Consider the following 17,609-nt stretch of genomic DNA (forward strand, 5'->3'; position numbering starts at 1 on the left):
GGGCTTTTTTTCCGTTGCTTTTTTTACCTAGATTCGGTTCAGCTAGGCCATTTATTTGGTCTCGTTCGGTGGCACTCAAAGCTGCACACGCGGCATAACCCGGCGAACTTACTTGAAAAAGTGCCAAAACAAGTATCCGACAAACAAATTATAACATTTTCGAATAAACTGTGTGTTGGCATACTGTGTGTAGATCTATTATTTTCCACATCGATTCTTTTGCCTATCTATTATCGGACACAAGTTTTCACAATCAACTCACACCTACCCTAAGCAAATACGGTCGATGGTAAGACACAGCTGATGATTCAATTCCTAGTCATCAGCTGTATTATTTGTAAATTAGTGCGTAATTTCTTTAAATCAAACAAGTTATTCTTATTTCGGTGTGTTTTGATTTTGCAGCTGAAATGCAAAAACACGTGCTTCCGGCTTCCGGTTGAACTGAGTGATGGCTTACTAGACTTTGCGCAACGAAACGAAACGAGCGAAATGGGGGAGCGACCATTATGTTTTACCCCGGTACTCTAGCCTGAAAATTTGTTCGGACCTCGATCGAAGAAGGTACGACAAACAATTAATTAATCAAACCCTTATGAGGTTCATTCATTTGAAGTAGAGAGGGTAACGTACATTGTACATGTATACACAAATCAAACACACACGCAGCGCTTGCATGCATTGCAGAGAACGACTTTTGAGTGATGACACACACCCACCCAGGCAGCTGAAACACATGTCGTGTTGGACATGCCTACCGATTTTTACTAAATAAAAGCATAACTTCATCACACTTTTCGGGGTTGAAAATGTACTCACGTAAATTACCAAAATTACATGCCAAATTCACACATGACCTATTATTTCTCAAAGCTTGGAAGCTCAAATGTCTGAATGTAATGTATGCGCGTAATGTATACTCTCAGCAAGCGAACAGTTGTGATCGTCCGTTTTTGATACGAATCGTTTCCTGTATGGCTGTTACTGCAAGCCGTTGTCTGAATATGGTGTGAACCTGTTTACCGTTCAATGCTGCTCCCTGTGACGCTGTACCCGCAAATGTTCAATGAAAAAATGCTGATAATGACTTACACGGCTTGTTCGCATCGTAAACATAGTGGTACCCGGGTTAACTGTCATTGCGTTTGGCCTAATTTTACAACGATTACTCCCCATGTAACCACGATCTCGGATGGACAGGCTGTGTACTATGAATAGGAAAAGTCACCTAGGGACCGTTGCGTAGAATACTTTTTTGGCGAAATATTGCGCAAAGTCCAGTAAGCCGAACTGATAACCACGACACCGTTACGGAACACATTACGAGGCTGCTTTCAAGTGTGATTGATGCCCGGATGCGAAATTTTTTTCTGCAGGATACTTCTGGCATAGTGTACATCTGACAGCCAATCAGAATTCAAGGCAAGCACGTGTCTTTGTTGACATCATCTTTCCACATGGCGCAATAATGTCAACAATGCCACGTGTTCTGATAATCTTGGAAAGAACAAGTTAGCAAATGGTTAGAGGAGTATATTAGCTAAAATATATTTATTTGCAGTATCTTAACATGTATTTTCATTGTCGAGTGGACTGTATTTATTGGACTTGTCTGTTAAAGGCGCACTGTGCTCGACAAAATAGCCGAGGTTGAATGTTTATCTGTCAACCGTGTAACTAGTTCTGCTGTATATGCATAGGTGACGCCACCATTCAATTTATTTTGTTTGCTTGTCAAAATGTGTTTTATACAATGGCCCTTCAACAATGTTCAAACTACCAAAATCAACAGCAGACATCGGATACACTGTCCCTTTAATAATTATCAACATTGACAGTGTCACTGCCCCTTAAAATTTCACAAATCAATGCATGCACTGCAATGTAGCAATCAGATCAGCTGATGCCTCTTTTGTACGCATAATATCATCAGTTTTACAATGAATCTGTGCAATTCATTCCTAAACACTACGATACAAACCTTGAGTTGAGCATAATTGGGGTCAGACAATGAACTATTGTCACATTCACAGTTGAAGTGGCACTCGGCATGCGACTCGGTATCGTCCATTGTATTTGCATTATCATGCATAAATAAACAGTGTGACGTCAAAGATCGCGCCAATTGTGATTGGCTGTCAGATGTACACTGTGGCAGAAGTATCCTGCAGAAAAAAATTTCGCTGCCCGGATTGATGTACGTTACGGTATATGCCTCCTTCAAATATAAGTCGATGACGAACTGAATTCTGGTCTACGAAAATGTTTTAGGACAATCTCCTTGCAGCTCGAACCTAACCAACCATATGCGACTGCACATCGGAGTCCATTTTAAGCAATCACAAAAACTTACTTCGCGGCCAGTCTAGAGTATAAGTTTATTTCAAACTACAAGGCGCTTGTGATTTACGGCGCGCTTACGGCGCATACAGCGCGCCATATAACGGGGATTCCCAAAGACCTTGTCACCAGGAGTACTTCATGCCCACAACAATGCACACTACTAATATGAAAAACTCTCACCTGCGGTTCAGGTAGCCACCCTGTAGCCAAGTTAGATTTTTCCGGAATCCGCGTTTTATAACAGCCGAAGGATTGCGTGACTACTGAGTAATTCATTAAGATTTTGTGCTTTTCATTACTTCAGAAATCAGTGAAATGGCGACAACAAGATGGGGAATACTGGGTGCTGGCAAAATTTGCCATGACTTTGTTAAATCATTTTCAGAATATGCTGCAAATAAACAAAATAATAAGGTAGGTAATGCACTAAGCTAAAAGCATTTGGCACTCATCTCACGCCCATGTCTGAGTAGCCTAAATGGGTCAATGGGTGTAGGCCTACCAGGAAATGGCATTTCAATTTTGGCAACTGAAAAAAGGAATTGTTATCAAGGGCATCACACATTGAAAAAGTCAGATGTATCTGAAGTCTAACAATAATCACTATTGGGCTTGTCACTCCTTTCTCGTTCTTGTAGTAGACAGCCAGTCGCAAGTGAAAGAAAAAGTTATCTGTGTCCCAGCTCACAATCCAGGCCTTATATTCTTATTTATCTCATTTCTTGTTTCCACAATATTTAATTTTTGTTTCATTTCAGATTGTTGCAGTTGCTGCCCGTGACATCGAACGTGCCAGGGAGTTTGCAACAAAGCATAAAATTGACAAAGTCTATGGAAGTTATGAAGACCTGGCAAAAGACCCCGAAATAGGTATTGCTACCAGATTTGTGTGGCTGTTTGGTCTTTGTGTCCTTGAGCAAGACTCTCAACATGAGTAGCTTGCGATGGACCTCGCCTCTAACCAAACACAGAGTCCAGGCCAATAAAAACAATTGGGGTCTGACCGTCAGTGGCACATAAAAACCCTCATCTCACCTTGGAGGAGGAACACATCCTGGAGAATAACATCATAAGTGCAGAGTGAATGTTGTACATGTAGAATAAAAAGAATCAACAAATATTAAGATAATATACAGAGGTAAGAATGAGCTTCTCATTTCAGCAAAGCAGAAGACATAGTGCTTACCCAATAAAAAAATTGCATAAAAGCATTTATTCTCTTTCAGATGTCATCTACATGGGTAATATGCACACACACCATCTCCAAGAGGGAAAAATGTGTCTTGACAATGGAAAGCATTTGTTGGTTGAAAAACCATTGACCATGAATTATAAGGATTCAAAAGAATTGATAGACTATGCCAAGTCTAAGAAGTTATTTCTGATGGAGGTATGGACTGTCTTCCCCATTGCAACATCAGTTGGCAGAATGACACACAAATATGCGCAATTCCTTCCTGTTTTGACTTTTTTGTCTGGTTTAGTGACTTCTTTCTTTGTAATTTACTGCAACGTTTCGCATAGTTTTCCCTTTGCTTCCTTCTGGTTTCCCTCAATTTCCTTGGTAAGACTGTGTTACATTTGCAGAGGCAATCCAGAACTGCTGTCGATAATTGAAAAGCCTACTGAAAACTGTGAAACTCTGGTTTAGCCTGTATAGGCATGGTGTTTTCCAAATGCAAACTTCCATTTTCTTCTACAGGCTCTGTGGACTCGTTTTTTCCCGGCAATGGCATTCATTAAAGACACAATCTCCGTCGGAAAGATTGGTGAACCTATGTACCTCGCTGCTTCATTTGCTCTATTAGTCGGATCGGATAGAGATATCCATGACAATGTCGGCTACGGTGCTCATTATTTTTTGGGTGTATATCCCCTTCAAGCTGCTCTTGCTATATTTGATGGAAAGCCAGAGAAAGTAAACACAACAGCCGTAAAGAATAAACATGGTAAGTACTTTTATTGGAAATTCATTAAATGTCTCAACATATGGAGATGTGAACTTGATGGTAAGGCAAAAAGAGTCGGCTGGACAATGCACATTAGGGGGTATACATACTGGCCCCAGAAGTCGCCGTAAAAAGGTTATTTCATGCTGGCTTTGAACAAAAAATGGTGAAAAGTGGAGTTCTGCCTCCCCAAGAGAGCCCCATCCCCACTGGCTTTTCTGATGGATATCCTCAAGTCTATATAAAGTCAAAGACCTTTAGTATCGCATATGTATTTATTAATTCATGTACTTAATAACATTGGTAATTGGCAAAAAGGGATCACTCATTGTTGTTACATTGTATTCATTTTTGCCTCATCTTCTATTAAACGTTTCTTTCCAAGGGGTTGTTATTACGGTGACCTATACTCTGACGTTCAAAAATGGTGGTGTAGCACAATTGATGTCAAGTTTGGGACACAACTCAACCAACAGGCTCTTGCTGGAGGGGACAAAAGGAAAAATTGAGGTAAGCTAGGGTGACGTATGATATAAATCTGTAGTTGCTGTTGTCCTTAGTCATGGGTTGGTCTCCACCCTTTTAAAATGGGAAATTGATTGTGCTTTTGAATTGCATTTGTCCATCAAATTTGACCTTTGAAGTATTGAAGCTTTTCCGTAATTGAGTACAGGGTTTGTTAAATCTGACGATGTTTTAAAAAGCTTTTAGAGAGATTTTCTTCAGGAGTCAATCCAATATGCGAGATCTCACATTCCATTCACTACAAAGCTCTCACTATCTTTTGCACACAGATTCCTCAGTACATGTGGACTCCAACTGAAGTCATAGTCAATGGAGAAAAGCATGAATTCCCTCTTCCAGAGTTCAACCAGGCTGACTACAATTACTCCAGGAGTGTTGGTCTATTCCAAGAAGTGCCGCCAGTAGCACACTGTATCAGGCAAGGTAGGTACAACTCACTCAGACTGTTTGCTCAACTGATGACCACTGTTTTTCGCTGGAGCTATGAACGGAATCCAGCTGGAGTTTTTTCTCCATCAAAATGCAGTCAAGCAGAATCAAGAAACTGACATGAATGTAGCTTATGTGCAAATGCTATCCAGCCATACTTCCCCGTTCATTCGAGCATGACAGAGAAACACTGCTTCTATGTAAAAAAACATGGTCATCAATGATGATTAGGTTTAGAGACAAAAGAAAATCTCTTCAAGACCTGTAAATTGAGAATACATGTAGTCTTTCAAGCATTTTTCAGTATACTCAAAAGTCTGTGATCAATTTGTATTTTCAGGTCTCTTGGAATGTCCTCAAATGCCACACGAGGACACTCTCACGATGGCCCAGATAAATGACCAAGTGCTTTAGAGGATGAAAAGTTGAGCTGAATGTATCTCCAGATACATGTATATCATACTCACTATTTCTCCTGGACATGTTTGATGCTTGGCTTTATGTAAGCTTAAATGTGCATATCATACATAAATTCATGTAACCATAACCTACATTTTGCATCTACATTGGGTGTAAAAGATGTAAAGTAATGGCCTGCTTGTCCAATCAATTGATAACCTTATTCATGAGGTTGGTTCTGATACTCACATTTTAACTGCTACTTCCTTTCCTAATGACATAAGGCATTCCATGACCTGCTGTATGAGTGTACATGATTTTTTTGGTACAAATACCGGTGTGGTGCAAACATATTTTGGTGCTTGAGCAATGATGAGTGTATGGAATGATTTTTTTGGTACAAATACCGGTGCAAACATATTTTGGTGCTTGAGCAATGATTATTTTCGCTGAATATTCACGAGCTACATGTAATGTACAAAATAAACTACAGGTAGTTTGATTCATGCATTTTTTGTTGTTTTCTGTGTATCAAGATTGTTGGGTTCAATATCAGGACAGTGTCACAACCAGCTGTCCCAACATACATGTAGGGCTGGTAGTACCAGGGTTATATCGAGGTATGTATGTCAAAAATTGCTCCAAATGGCCTGTAAACATCCTCTGGCACTCATCAAGCCCTCATCCTCCCTTCTCGTGGTGGGGATGTTCTGCTACTGTAATTGTGGTTGTGCAAAAGGTGAGACACTGGCGCCTCAAAACCTGATAACCTCATCAGCCAGAAAGTCCTACACCACGCCGGGCTGGTTCAGCTGGTATACGGTAAAAAAAGCAACGGAAAAAAAGTCAACGGAAAAAAAAGCCTGGTAAAAAAGACAACGGGTAAAAAAGGCAACGATAAAAAAGACAACAGGTAAAAAAAGCAACGGAAAAAAAACCCCCGGAAAAACCACACTTTATCTAAATTTGGTTACGCTATGAGCGAAATATCTGGCCGGAAATATCTATGGTGATACCACTTGAATGATTTAAGCTCAACTAGGAGATGGAAAACTGGTAACAAACCAAGGTTGCTCGATCAGCCCCGGTCGCCTGGCTATTTTTGAGAAGGAAAGCAAGAATACAAAGTTGGGCTGTAGCCTGGGATGGCATGTCATCTAGGAGCTTTGTCCCCGATAGAATCCCTGGCAGAAGATTGGAAGAAGGCAGCCAATGTATATGGCATACAAGAGAGCAGCCCCTTACAGGTGTCGGCCGGGGACAACCACTTGAGACTTCATGGAATGTTGGTTGTCTCGCAACCAATGATCAATTGTGTAATTACAGAAGTAGACTGGGGTTGTCAACTGGTCCCTTTAATAGGTGATACAATTCATCTGCAGTATCTAGCCTCTGTTATTCTCACCGGGTCCTCATTATTGGGGAACCACTAACCATGCAATTGTAGAGGAAGAAATATTTATATAGGATCGTGCATAAAATTTAACAATTTTATTTAGAACTAGACATTTACATTTTCTCTTTCACCCTTCCTTTGACTCGGTAGCCATCCACTTGGGCATGAAACTTGCAAGGTCATAACGAAGGTGTCACAAATTGATAATTGTATTGTTTTTTCACCACCAATTGCCTCCAAAGGAAAAATCATGAATTTGATTGATACTGATCAGCAATCCTCTCGAACACAGCAGGAAATTTGTCTCCCCTGTTCCTTTCCACCTTTTTACCCTCTTCAGTACTTGTGTGGATCTTTTCAAACACGGGATCATCTTTCTGCAAAAAAACCCCCAGTAAATGAATGTGAACTTATGCTGCAATTCTGATTGTGACTCTGCCCTCAAAGGACCAATTTGGGGTGAATCGAAATTATGAATAAACATCACAGAATCTCTTTCAGAGCACCAAGGCAACAATAAGAATTATTTGTTATGTGTTTCCATTACAACGTTGGTCATTCTGCTCAGCTTGGCATAGGATTTTGAATATAGCAAAAGAACTTTAGTTCATCTCTTAAACTTACCAAATCCACATCTGGTATTCTCTTGAACAGAGGATGATCTGTGAAGTGGTTGACCATCCATTCATGGACCTCTTTCACATCTGTTATAGTGTAAACAAGACCCTGGAAATGGAAAAGTATACATGATGTTCAAACTGCCGACTGCATTTCATATACATGTAGTATTGAATCAATGTTGTGTTTAACAATTGCAGTGACAGCACAATTAATCATGAGAGTTTTTAGAAGTCCTGTCAATGACTGACCTACCACTACCAGTTTGAGAGACTATCGAATTACCACTTGGACACAACCCAACTCAAAGCAACCATCAGCAACTGAACAATAAGCTGAAAAACCCTTTCAATACACACACACACATCCTCCCACATAGATATTTCATTACCAACTATTTTCTTCAAAAAGAAAATGAAATAGATGTTCTCAGGACTTAGTACTCCTTGATTCACTGAGCAAACTGTGGTAAGCAAGAACTTAGGTCCGAATTAGAGATGGAAAACTAACCCCTTCTCTGAGCACATAGGCATATTCTGCTAATAGAGTTGAGCTAATAATCCTCCACTTCTGCTTTGTCTTTTTGAAATGCGGGTCAGGGAAGAGAAAAAACATTTTCGAGAGTTGCCCTTTCCGGAAATAATTTGGAAGGAATTTCATAGCATTTGTCCGAATCACGGATATGTTTTCATAGTGTCCAGGTTCTTTTTTTCGCAGGGCTATTATTCGGTCTTTGACATAGTCGGATACTTTTACACGGATTTCCATTCCTAACATCAACGTTTCTGGGAAGAGGGGGGAGAGCTCAACTGAAAGGCAATATTTCATTAAAATCAGATTTGCATCATATCAAGTAATCCATAGGCTACATGATTATATATGTCCAAAAAGATTACACTAAACATGCACTGCTAGCACGTGAAATTAACTTATGACTTTGTGTGGGCATCCTGACTCTCATGCGTTTGTGTCACCACTATCGAGCTCCACAGCTTGGGTGAGTGATTTAGCGATTTCAAAACATTGCGGGTCAAGATGTTGTGCGGGCTGCAATTGTATTGTATAGATTGATGCAAACACATTTCTCTACTGAAGGAATGCCTTTCAAATAGTCAGATATTTAAGTACGAAGTCTGTTGATAAATGCCTACCCAGCAAACCGCCATATCCACAACCAATATCTGCAAACTCCACCTGGTGTTTCGATTGCACACCAACATCTGTATCATTATCATGACGATCATTTGAGGGCAGTGGTTTACAGAATGCTGGGTAATGCCCAGACCAGTCCATCTGCTCAGGATACCACGGGCTGCAAAGATACAGAAAGTAAACTATATTTTAGCAGGGATTTTTTGTGACCACCCTGTACCAGTGAAGTGAATCCGAGTACTCGACTCATGCAAAAGCCAATGAAAAAGGCACGGCAATTGTTCTATTCTCGGACAACATTATCAATTGCTTGCACAGTTGCAGGCCAAAATAATGATTTACAACGCCATGAAACTTCAATTTCATTCAAGCATATAATCTTACCATTCAAAACTATGATCTGCCCGAGGATTAGAGTGAGCCCTCTGTCTGTAATACTTCTTTTGAGGAAGAGCACAAAAAGGTACCGAAGCCATAGTAATGCTATTTTTCCCTAGGGAGCCATCTCGTGGCCGTAGATAGAACTGTTTTTATACTATGGATGTGTATAACCTTTGGTAAGGCACTTTGCCAAAAAAATGTCCACTCAGTGGAGAGAGTTTGCATTGTTGTTGGGAGATGACCATGACGGCGCATGCGTTTGTTATTTAGTTTGTTAAAATACTACTGTAAGTTGTAGCCTAGAGTTGCATTGCGAATGCCTTATCAGTTTCAACGTGCAAGATGCCGGTGGAGGGTCGGTGTGACAGTTTTTAATGTCCCACAGATTGGAAAAGGTGTCCTTCCCTATGGTGATGGTGACGGCATCGAGATATATTCTACACTAGAAACCCAAAAGCTAATAGGCTATACATGTGTCTGAGTGGTAAAAAGCGCACATGTTATCACTACGAAGGACTCCCTCTAACCATGGAGGTATAAATAATACCTCCATGCTCTAACCTTGTATTGTACCCTGCCACATCGGGTACTTGGCAATAGCAGGTTTGGTGACCTGCCAGTTTTCGACATTATTGTCTCTTGAGATTCAGGTGGGGTAAAGACGCCAAATAAACATGATAACGCTAAATGAGTTCAAGTAGGTCTGTAATATTGTACTTATAGGTTAATTAACACTTATCAAACGTTTAATTGGTCGTCTTTTTGACTTTTAAAGATGTTTGAGCGATAAGAAACGGAATTTCGTTGTAAAGAAAAGGTTGTTCGAGAAACAGCCAATTGGCACGAACCAGGACATATTCGCGATGGCCGGTGTCCATTGATTGTATACTATTTGTATAGAACATTTCAGATTTATCATTAAACCGATTCAATGGTTCTACGAACGCGACAGTTGATATACTGAATGCAATTGAGCATATTACTTGTTATAATGACACACAGATCCTAATGAAATTTTCAGGGAAGATGTCACCAGGAAGGCACATTTTTCGTGGTAGTAAATACTCCTACACAGAACCGATATAATATAATAACATTCAAATGATGTACGACTATCTCTTTTTTGGGTTAATTCAATAGAGAGTCTGCAATTATGAACATAATTGGCATATCAGTCAATGAAACGTGTGTGCACAAAAACGAGATTTCAGCCCGTGAAAACACAATCGAGAAAGGGTGATAGTGGGAAACAGTCTTTCCTCACACCAATAGTTAATCAACTGCATGCTGCCTGCTTACACCGTGCTGAAAGACTGATTCCACGAGGGAAAACACCGCAGTTTACCGTAAGAGGCGAACTTTTAAACACAAAAAAGCAAACGCCGAGGTTTTTAATAAAACCGACCGCTCCATTGGCATCAGTCCTAATGGTCAAGATATATTTTTACAGACAGTTCATTATATCTTTATTGCCTGCAAGAAAGTACTTTAATTTCAGATAACCTCTACTAAGTTTATTACATAACCTTAGCTGTCACATTAGAATTGTTTTGCCGTAATCATTGTTATTGATTGTTAATTCAATACCGGATTTCAGACATCTATAGATGATATCAAAGATAATGGTGAAGTTTAATGGTCCGCTATAACAACAAAGTACATTCATCACGTCAACAAAATAATAATCTGCCTTGATTTCGGTCAGTGTAACAACATTATAGCTATCAATGGAACCAGCCTTGATTTTGGTCTTAGTCAGTCATGGCAACAACATTACAGCCATTGATGGAATCTGCCTTGATTTAAGTCAGTCATGGCAACATTATCGATTAATCTGCGTTGATTATAAATAACCGACATGACCGATGGGTTTTGTGGACGTTTAGTGCACGATTTGGACAGTCGGGGTTTACACAGTCAGATGCATTTTGTCAGTCGTCGAGAAGTTGCTCCCACCATGCGTGCATCAGTTTAGGCTAAACCAAACTCACCAGATTGATAAGGAAGGAGATTCATGGTCTGTGTTGAAGACATTTCAAAAACAGGTGACGTTCCAACTCCACTTTAAAACTCTTTCAGGTGGTACATTTATACAAACAACTTTAAGATGTAAACTAACAATTTCGTTACCGGTATGTATAGGCGGCAAGGGTTACATGAATTGACCTCTGTTCTCGTTATCAACTAATTAAACGGAATCCTCTCGAAATCGTCCCATAAGATTAACGAAGTGGCGTTGTCGGATAGGCCTTATCCTAGATCTCATTGGCCACCCATTTGACCGACGACTGAGATAAATCATTGATACAATATTAGCGAAAGTTTATAAACATTGATTTTTGTCGGTGCTACCGGTATAAATTTGAAATTAACCTGTAGAAATATCAGTTCGATGATTTCTGGGCATGCTTCATGACGTTATCTTAGTTGGAGGGCATGCAAACATTCAACTAACCCAAAGGATATGCACTGAGGAATATGTGGAAGAAAGGTCTGCTGTCAAATCTTTTTTGATGTGGTCAACATAGAGTAATCGATTTCTATCGAAAGACCAACGAGATTGCTTGACTTGGTGGAAAGGGAACGGTCCAAGTGAACTGAACTATATCAACACTCTCACCGAGGGGACGAAGACAAGCATTTGTGGGTAGAAGATTCGGACGTTCTCACCACTGTCAAAAGCCCTCCTTATCCTGTAATATTCTAAATATTAGCTTACACTGAGTAACTTTTAAGAATTTAGCTTACATGCATTAAAAACGAACAGGAAAACTAGGTAAAAAAAAGTTAACCTGATCATGAACTGACCCCTACTGACTGATGGAGGAATAAACAGGCTTTTAAAAGAGGATCGAAGTGACTTAAGATATCCGCCACTGGAAGCTTAAATTATAGATACCGAGTTTGCCGAAATGTCAAATCTTCATGCGCCACCTGAGTTACTCGATAGCTTCACCAATTCTTTAAGGAAAGAAGGATATTTTGAGGATGATGCCCTGGTCGTGGATAAGTCCAGCCAAAGAGTAGACTGGAAAGTTCCGAATGTTCATAATCGGAGATGGAATGAATCTGCTAACAGACTGATATGCTGCTTGAAGAAGTTATTTGATCTCGAGTTCTGCAAACCTTGGCGGTTCGTGCAATCACAGGTAAGAAGTTCTAAAATAAAATGCTCACAGTGTGTCATTGTTTTCAAAGTAAACCTATAAAGTGCTCGTCGTCTAGTTTTTGGGATTCAAATAAAACGAGTGTGACTCGGCTGAGAAGATTTGTCTGGCAAGGAAGGCATGGAAACCTGTTATAAAACCAAGACCAGAATAGTCGATGAAGTCGAAATCAATTCCCTTGTCTTGAAGAAGTGTCGGCAAAGCAGGGATGTATCTATTTTGCGTAAGAGACGTACCACTATAAGTGTCTAGGAACACTATTGTTTAAACACTATAATGAATAGAAGCGTAATCATACAACATCGGCATCAGACATATTTCGAGGTATCGCACAGTTTGCGAAAATGACCAGCAATAATAGCCCCAAAAAATCTTCTACGAATCCCTTTGTCGTAGACTACTTTCGAAGGTAAATATTTCAAAGGATCCTTCCAGAGTTTTCCACTTTGTGTCCGGTTTGACAGCATCACAATAGCTAACCCAGTTACTCTCACTATATATAACCTCAGTCAATCGAGGTGTACTAGTATCATCCATTGCTTAATGAAAAGTTAGATTAATTGTCGACATGACTAAAGCCTCGTCAACCTGGACGCCTGACAGGCCTGCAGCGAGTGCTTCGAGCAGTCAGGACAGCCTGAGCTCGCCGCGTCCGAACTGGAGAGTCCACAGAACGTTTGGACTCGGATTTAAAACGCCGTTAGATTTTGTACGAGCACAGGTAAGGTTTTATTATCAGCAACTGCCGCATCCAGCACCAATTTTCACTGCTCTTCTGTCTGGTGGAAGAACTCCATGATGCTGGCTAATCCCACTCTGGGAGTCAAATATCAGCAAAAGTCCAAAAAGTTGCCTATACGTAAATCTTTTTGGTCCAGTTTTACCAAAGTTGTTGTAATCTATGCTTTTAAAGCAGTATGTAATAAGAGTTCACATGGTATAATGATTAAAAAGTAAAAAGTTTTGGGTGTATAGTCTGATCAACTAACGACATCATATTTTTTTCCCAAATAAACACTTTCGATCACTTTCGCGCGCCGCTTAGGCAAGAAGCTAAGTAGCTTTTCATGTTTCAGATATATTGCCAACGTTACCAATCTATTGGATGGTTGTTGGAGGCTGAGCACTTGAAAGTAGTAACGGAAACAATGTTTATGTCATCAACTCTACGTACAACAGGGAAATTGTGACCAAAATAATTTCTTAGGTGATTTGTAAACATATACTTTTGATCAAGGAAACCCATTTGACATCGAGGTACAAAGTACATGTATAGGCCTAATAAAAGTATGGCAACTGAAGTTGCGCGTTTTTCTGAAGTTCTAAACTTTTCTTAGATCGATAGATACAAAGCTTTTTTTGCCTCCATGACCAAGTTCTTTTCATGATCAGCGATACTGTAAGTGTCTGATCATTGAAATTTTTCTACCAAGCATCGGATCGGTCGGTATACTTAGAGGTCTTTTAACAAGGGAAAGCAGTCAAGAACAGTTGTAACAAAAACATGGGTATATGTAGTAACTTTAATTAAGGGCTACATGTATTATAAGACATGATATGTTGGGTTTTCCCATTATTTCGTTGGTTTGGACCCCTATTCTGAATTGTTGAATATTGAAGTATTAAAATCGGTGTTTCCTAGAAGAAATAACAATATATCATTGAAGCGCAGAAGTCAAGAGTGTTCAAACAATGGGTGACCTACATGTTCGCGTCAAGAGACGAGCGAACTCCATAATGAGTTATGTGTTACAGCGACTATTTTTTGTAATGACATATATTTCAAGAGCCAACGACCTACATTTTGAACATTCATGTCTTTTGACAAAAGGGCAATATAACAGTACTTATGATAAGTTTTTTTGAAAATTTGGGGTGGGTACTTCAATAACTGAGCAGCACCACTCTTTCACGTGAAAGTGGATTTTTGTGCATTCACGGAATGTCATGTTCGGTCTCATGTCAAAATAGTTGGAAACCTCGAGTCGCCTGTTTTTTATAATAAGTTATCATTAAAGCATCTTATCAATGATGGAACAATTCTTGGAAGGACCTTTTGATCTATTCCTACAATGTATATAATGGAATCGTTCTTTCTTCTTTATAGAAGTAACTTTGACTTATTCCGATATGGAACCTTTCTTAGAAGCAACCTTTGACTTATTCCAAAAATGGCACCATTCTTAGAAGCAAGTTTTGACTTATTCTGAAAATAATTTTGACTTATTTCGATTATTGATACCATTCTTAGTAGCAGCAACGGGCGTGGTTCCCGCCTTATGTCGTAGTACATTCTATCTAGTCACTTGCAAGTACCTTTCCGCCAAGAGTTGACGGACAAGGCATAATAACACAAGACAAGACAAGACATATCGGAGATAGCCGATGTGCTCTAACCCAGGTCGACATTTTATCTTTCCAGTGGCCCTGTTCTCCACTACTGTACCTCCTCTACAACATCTTCTGGATGCTCTACATTCCATCATGGGCCGTCCTAGAAGGAGTCATAAACTTCCATTTGAAATTCAAAGCGGATCTTTGGAGACAGGCAACTTTTTTCATCTACCTGACCAACTGGACTTACGTGTTACTGTCATTGCTGGCCCTCCTGAGAGGCTTTACGGCGTGTAGATACTACAATATGCTGAGAAAGCAAGGTTACAAAGGTAAAGATCAATATCGATGAAGTTCCGATCAAGACCGGTGAATCATAACCACAATCGCCGCAGAATGACTAACAATACGGTGTCGATCAACGGACACCAAGTCAAAATTTCAAGTTTGGACAAAGGTAGCAGGGGTTCAGGCGCTGTGTCGGTTGGCGGGTTGTGTCGCCCTCCAAGAGGCTTTGATATTGTTTGAAAAATATCCAGCTTTATTTAAGTTTACGTAAAATGCAGATCTTTCATTTTTTCAGATGAAGCAGTGTTTCCTGAGAGAAAGATGCCTACAATTTTCAAGATCATCTGGGTGTTGCACAACGTGGCCTCTCCAGCGCAAGTGATGGTCGGCGCCGCTTATTATCTCCATGCTGCTATTTTAGGTAGGCCTACGCTATCATAATTTATTCCATCGTTGCCATTGTCTGCGTCAAGTCCAATGCATCCTCTGTCGAATCAACTAAAAGCTTACCAGCAGCAGTTAAAACTCTCCAGTACAGCCAACTTAACAAACTATAGGGGCGTGGGACCTTCCTATACGAAGAAGACTGTCTATACAGATGCTGCTGAGCTAACATTTCCTCAAAATAAAACATACACTTCGCGGTTTTTCTCGCTAAGTGATGCTGATCCAACACGATGTGCGAAGCGATATTTGACCCCATGCACACCTGGAATTCTCTCCCAGTGATCTATCATATCAAATGGTAGCAGAAATCAGTAAACCTTAGAGAGCGACCAACCTAAACCTTTGGGTTTGGTTACTCTAGGGTAAACGAAGGACTAGGTTGTATTACAAGGAAGGTCAAGTTAACTCATGTAATAGGTAACAACGGCAGCCGTGGATTGGTGCAATGAGATACATGTACTAAAATTCTAAAGCAACCTTCTTTCTGTTGCAGGCGCAATGGACCGAACAACGCCACTCTCAGACCCCATGAACATCAGTATCCATGGCATAGGGACCGTATATGTTCTTCTGGACTTATTCATATCAGCAATACCACTAAGACCTGGTCATGTCATACATGTCATGTTTTACGGACTACTTTATGCAGCTTTTACTGGGATTTATTTCGCCTGCGGAGGAAAAAACAAATCCGGTCATCCGTGGATATATCGTCTGCTTGATTGGAGTCATCCACGAACGACTCTGATGGTTGCAGGGGCAGTAGGGGTTCTAACACCGGTAGTTTGGTTCGCCTTATACGGGTTTTACCGCTTAAAGACATATGTGGCCAGTAAGTGTGCATCTTGCAGAGACAAATCGTATTCTTTGGGACCAGAAATGGTAAAGCAGGCTGACGAAAAGTCATCAGTTGCATCATTTGATGAAGCGAAGTCATGTGCTAGTGATCTTTTAAAGGAGGGAGGCATGTCTTGAAATTAAAGGCATGCATGACATTCGGGTGCAACGTTACGTCACTCCAGAGATGTCAATTTGTCGAACTAGACACCCAGGACATGATGGAAAACCGTCCGGCGAATTTACCACAAATGTGTTTATAGGCTACAGTCAGGAAATGTACAGAAAGATAAATATCTCGTATATCTTTTAGAAGTGTGGTGTTTGCTTTTTGACGTTTTCAAATCATTCAATACCTTCCTACACGTATGTACACTTCATTAGGAGTTTTCGAAAACCCCGAAACTCCAACGCGAACGCCTATCACATTGTTCGGCGTCGTGTTCAGGAAGTTGAACAATTGGATATGCGTTGAGGTCGGCGTATGGGGGGTTTTGCGAAAACTATACATGTATTTCATTTGACGCGTTGGCGTCACCAGAAGAGCAGCGAAGTGACGCTTGAGCTCCAATCTGCAAACATCTTAGAAACATCAGATGAAACAACAAGTCAACGTGATGTTATAAGCTAACATGCTTTCTAAAAACCGGGCCCTGCTGTAGTAAAAGACAAGGGACCAATGCAATTCATATCAAAATATGTTTTATTAATGGTAAACTACGAGTTACAAAAATAAATCCATGATCTCAAACTTGTTGCCACCTACGTTCGCAATTCGTGCCAGTCTGAGTAACAGTCAAACTTCACGCTGCAGTATGACCCTGGTATATGAAGCCCTCGTTACTGATGGGCAAACGCAAACATGTCTCCCAAAAGGGACATCGAGCCGGCCTATACCCTAACATTTGAGCTTTTTGGCCTAGTCTTAACACTGGCAAGAAGATTGAGATTTGACAGCACGAATATTGCTCTAAGAGACAAAAGACCGCCCTAAACAGACAGGAGATTCCGTTAACATATCAGATAAAATATTTCGTTATCAACAGACGAGAGATTACTTTAATAGACAAGGGAGACTGCCCTACATGTGTATGACAACAGAAAAAGAGATTCTTTTAACAGATCAGATAAAATGTTTCTTCAACAGATGCGAGATTGCCTTAGCGGGCAAGATATTTCTTCAAACAGACAAGAAAAGAAATTGCTTTATGTTATAAGAGATTGCTTTAGGAGACATAAGAGATTGTTTCAAAGGGAGTTTATAGGCAAGAGCCACGTAGGTCAAATTATGTTACACGAAGTCGGCAAAAGGGGTCTCTTCCACCAGACAAAAAAATGAAACTA

At 40.2% G+C, this 17,609-nt stretch overlaps 3 protein-coding genes across 4 annotated transcripts; 2 read left to right on the top strand and 1 right to left on the bottom strand.

Moving 5' to 3' along the window:
• Positions 1 to 2,553: 2,553 nt before the first annotated feature.
• Positions 2,554 to 6,145, top strand: LOC135503176 (trans-1,2-dihydrobenzene-1,2-diol dehydrogenase-like). Its single transcript, XM_064796609.1, has 7 exons — positions 2,554 to 2,757; positions 3,102 to 3,213; positions 3,570 to 3,733; positions 4,046 to 4,292; positions 4,678 to 4,802; positions 5,087 to 5,240; positions 5,587 to 6,145. Exons 1-7 carry the CDS (start codon positions 2,659 to 2,661, stop codon positions 5,658 to 5,660), a joined length of 975 nt encoding a protein of 324 aa, XP_064652679.1. The 5' UTR covers positions 2,554 to 2,658; the 3' UTR covers positions 5,661 to 6,145.
• A 976-nt stretch (positions 6,146 to 7,121) lies between these two features.
• Positions 7,122 to 9,433, bottom strand: LOC135503189 (tRNA (guanine-N(7)-)-methyltransferase-like). The gene is made up of 5 exons (XM_064796635.1): positions 9,196 to 9,433; positions 8,811 to 8,971; positions 8,170 to 8,468; positions 7,666 to 7,767; positions 7,122 to 7,418 (listed from the first exon to the last, which is right to left on the bottom strand). The coding sequence occupies exons 1-5, from the start codon at positions 9,285 to 9,287 to the stop codon at positions 7,290 to 7,292; spliced, it is 783 nt and encodes a 260-aa protein (XP_064652705.1). The 5' UTR covers positions 9,288 to 9,433; the 3' UTR covers positions 7,122 to 7,289.
• Positions 9,434 to 11,160: 1,727 nt separating this feature from the next.
• LOC135503197 (protein rolling stone-like) lies at positions 11,161 to 17,574 on the top strand. 2 transcript variants are annotated; one of them, XM_064796647.1, is made up of 4 exons: positions 11,161 to 12,341; positions 14,782 to 15,025; positions 15,277 to 15,402; positions 15,922 to 17,570. In XM_064796647.1, the coding sequence occupies exons 1-4, from the start codon at positions 12,105 to 12,107 to the stop codon at positions 16,401 to 16,403; spliced, it is 1,089 nt and encodes a 362-aa protein (XP_064652717.1). In that variant the 5' UTR covers positions 11,161 to 12,104; the 3' UTR covers positions 16,404 to 17,570. The 2 variants fall into 2 exon arrangements, with proteins under 2 accessions (XP_064652717.1, XP_064652727.1); XM_064796657.1 differs by lacking the exon at positions 11,161 to 12,341 and adding an exon at positions 12,826 to 13,080 and having other exon boundaries at positions 15,922 to 17,574.
• Positions 17,575 to 17,609: the final 35 nt, after the last annotated feature.

The sequence above is a fragment of the Lineus longissimus genome, chromosome 2, assembly GCF_910592395.1.
Source record: "Lineus longissimus chromosome 2, tnLinLong1.2, whole genome shotgun sequence".
Taxonomy (NCBI): Eukaryota; Metazoa; Nemertea; class Pilidiophora; order Heteronemertea; family Lineidae; genus Lineus; species Lineus longissimus.

Excerpts from the sequence above, each read along its gene's own strand:
- LOC135503176 (XM_064796609.1), top strand. The coding sequence starts at position 2,659 with ATGGCGACAACAAGATGGGGAATACTGGGTGCTGGCAAAATTTGCCAT. Across the intron at positions 3,214-3,569 it reads GGCAAAAGACCCCGAAATAG|ATGTCATCTACATGGGTAAT; the intron begins GTATTGCTACCA and ends ATTCTCTTTCAG. Across the intron at positions 5,241-5,586 it reads AGCACACTGTATCAGGCAAG|GTCTCTTGGAATGTCCTCAA; the intron begins GTAGGTACAACT and ends TTGTATTTTCAG.
- LOC135503189 (XM_064796635.1), bottom strand. The coding sequence starts at position 9,287 with ATGGCTTCGGTACCTTTTTGTGCTCTTCCTCAAAAGAAGTATTACAGA. Across the intron at positions 7,768-8,169 it reads CCTATGTGCTCAGAGAAGGG|GGTCTTGTTTACACTATAAC; the intron begins GTTAGTTTTCCA and ends TTCCATTTCCAG. Across the intron at positions 7,419-7,665 it reads GAATACCAGATGTGGATTTG|AAAGATGATCCCGTGTTTGA; the intron begins GTAAGTTTAAGA and ends GTTTTTTTGCAG.
- LOC135503197 (XM_064796647.1), top strand. The coding sequence starts at position 12,105 with ATGTCAAATCTTCATGCGCCACCTGAGTTACTCGATAGCTTCACCAAT. Across the intron at positions 12,342-14,781 it reads GGCGGTTCGTGCAATCACAG|TGGCCCTGTTCTCCACTACT; the intron begins GTAAGAAGTTCT and ends TTATCTTTCCAG. Across the intron at positions 15,403-15,921 it reads TCTCCATGCTGCTATTTTAG|GCGCAATGGACCGAACAACG; the intron begins GTAGGCCTACGC and ends TTTCTGTTGCAG.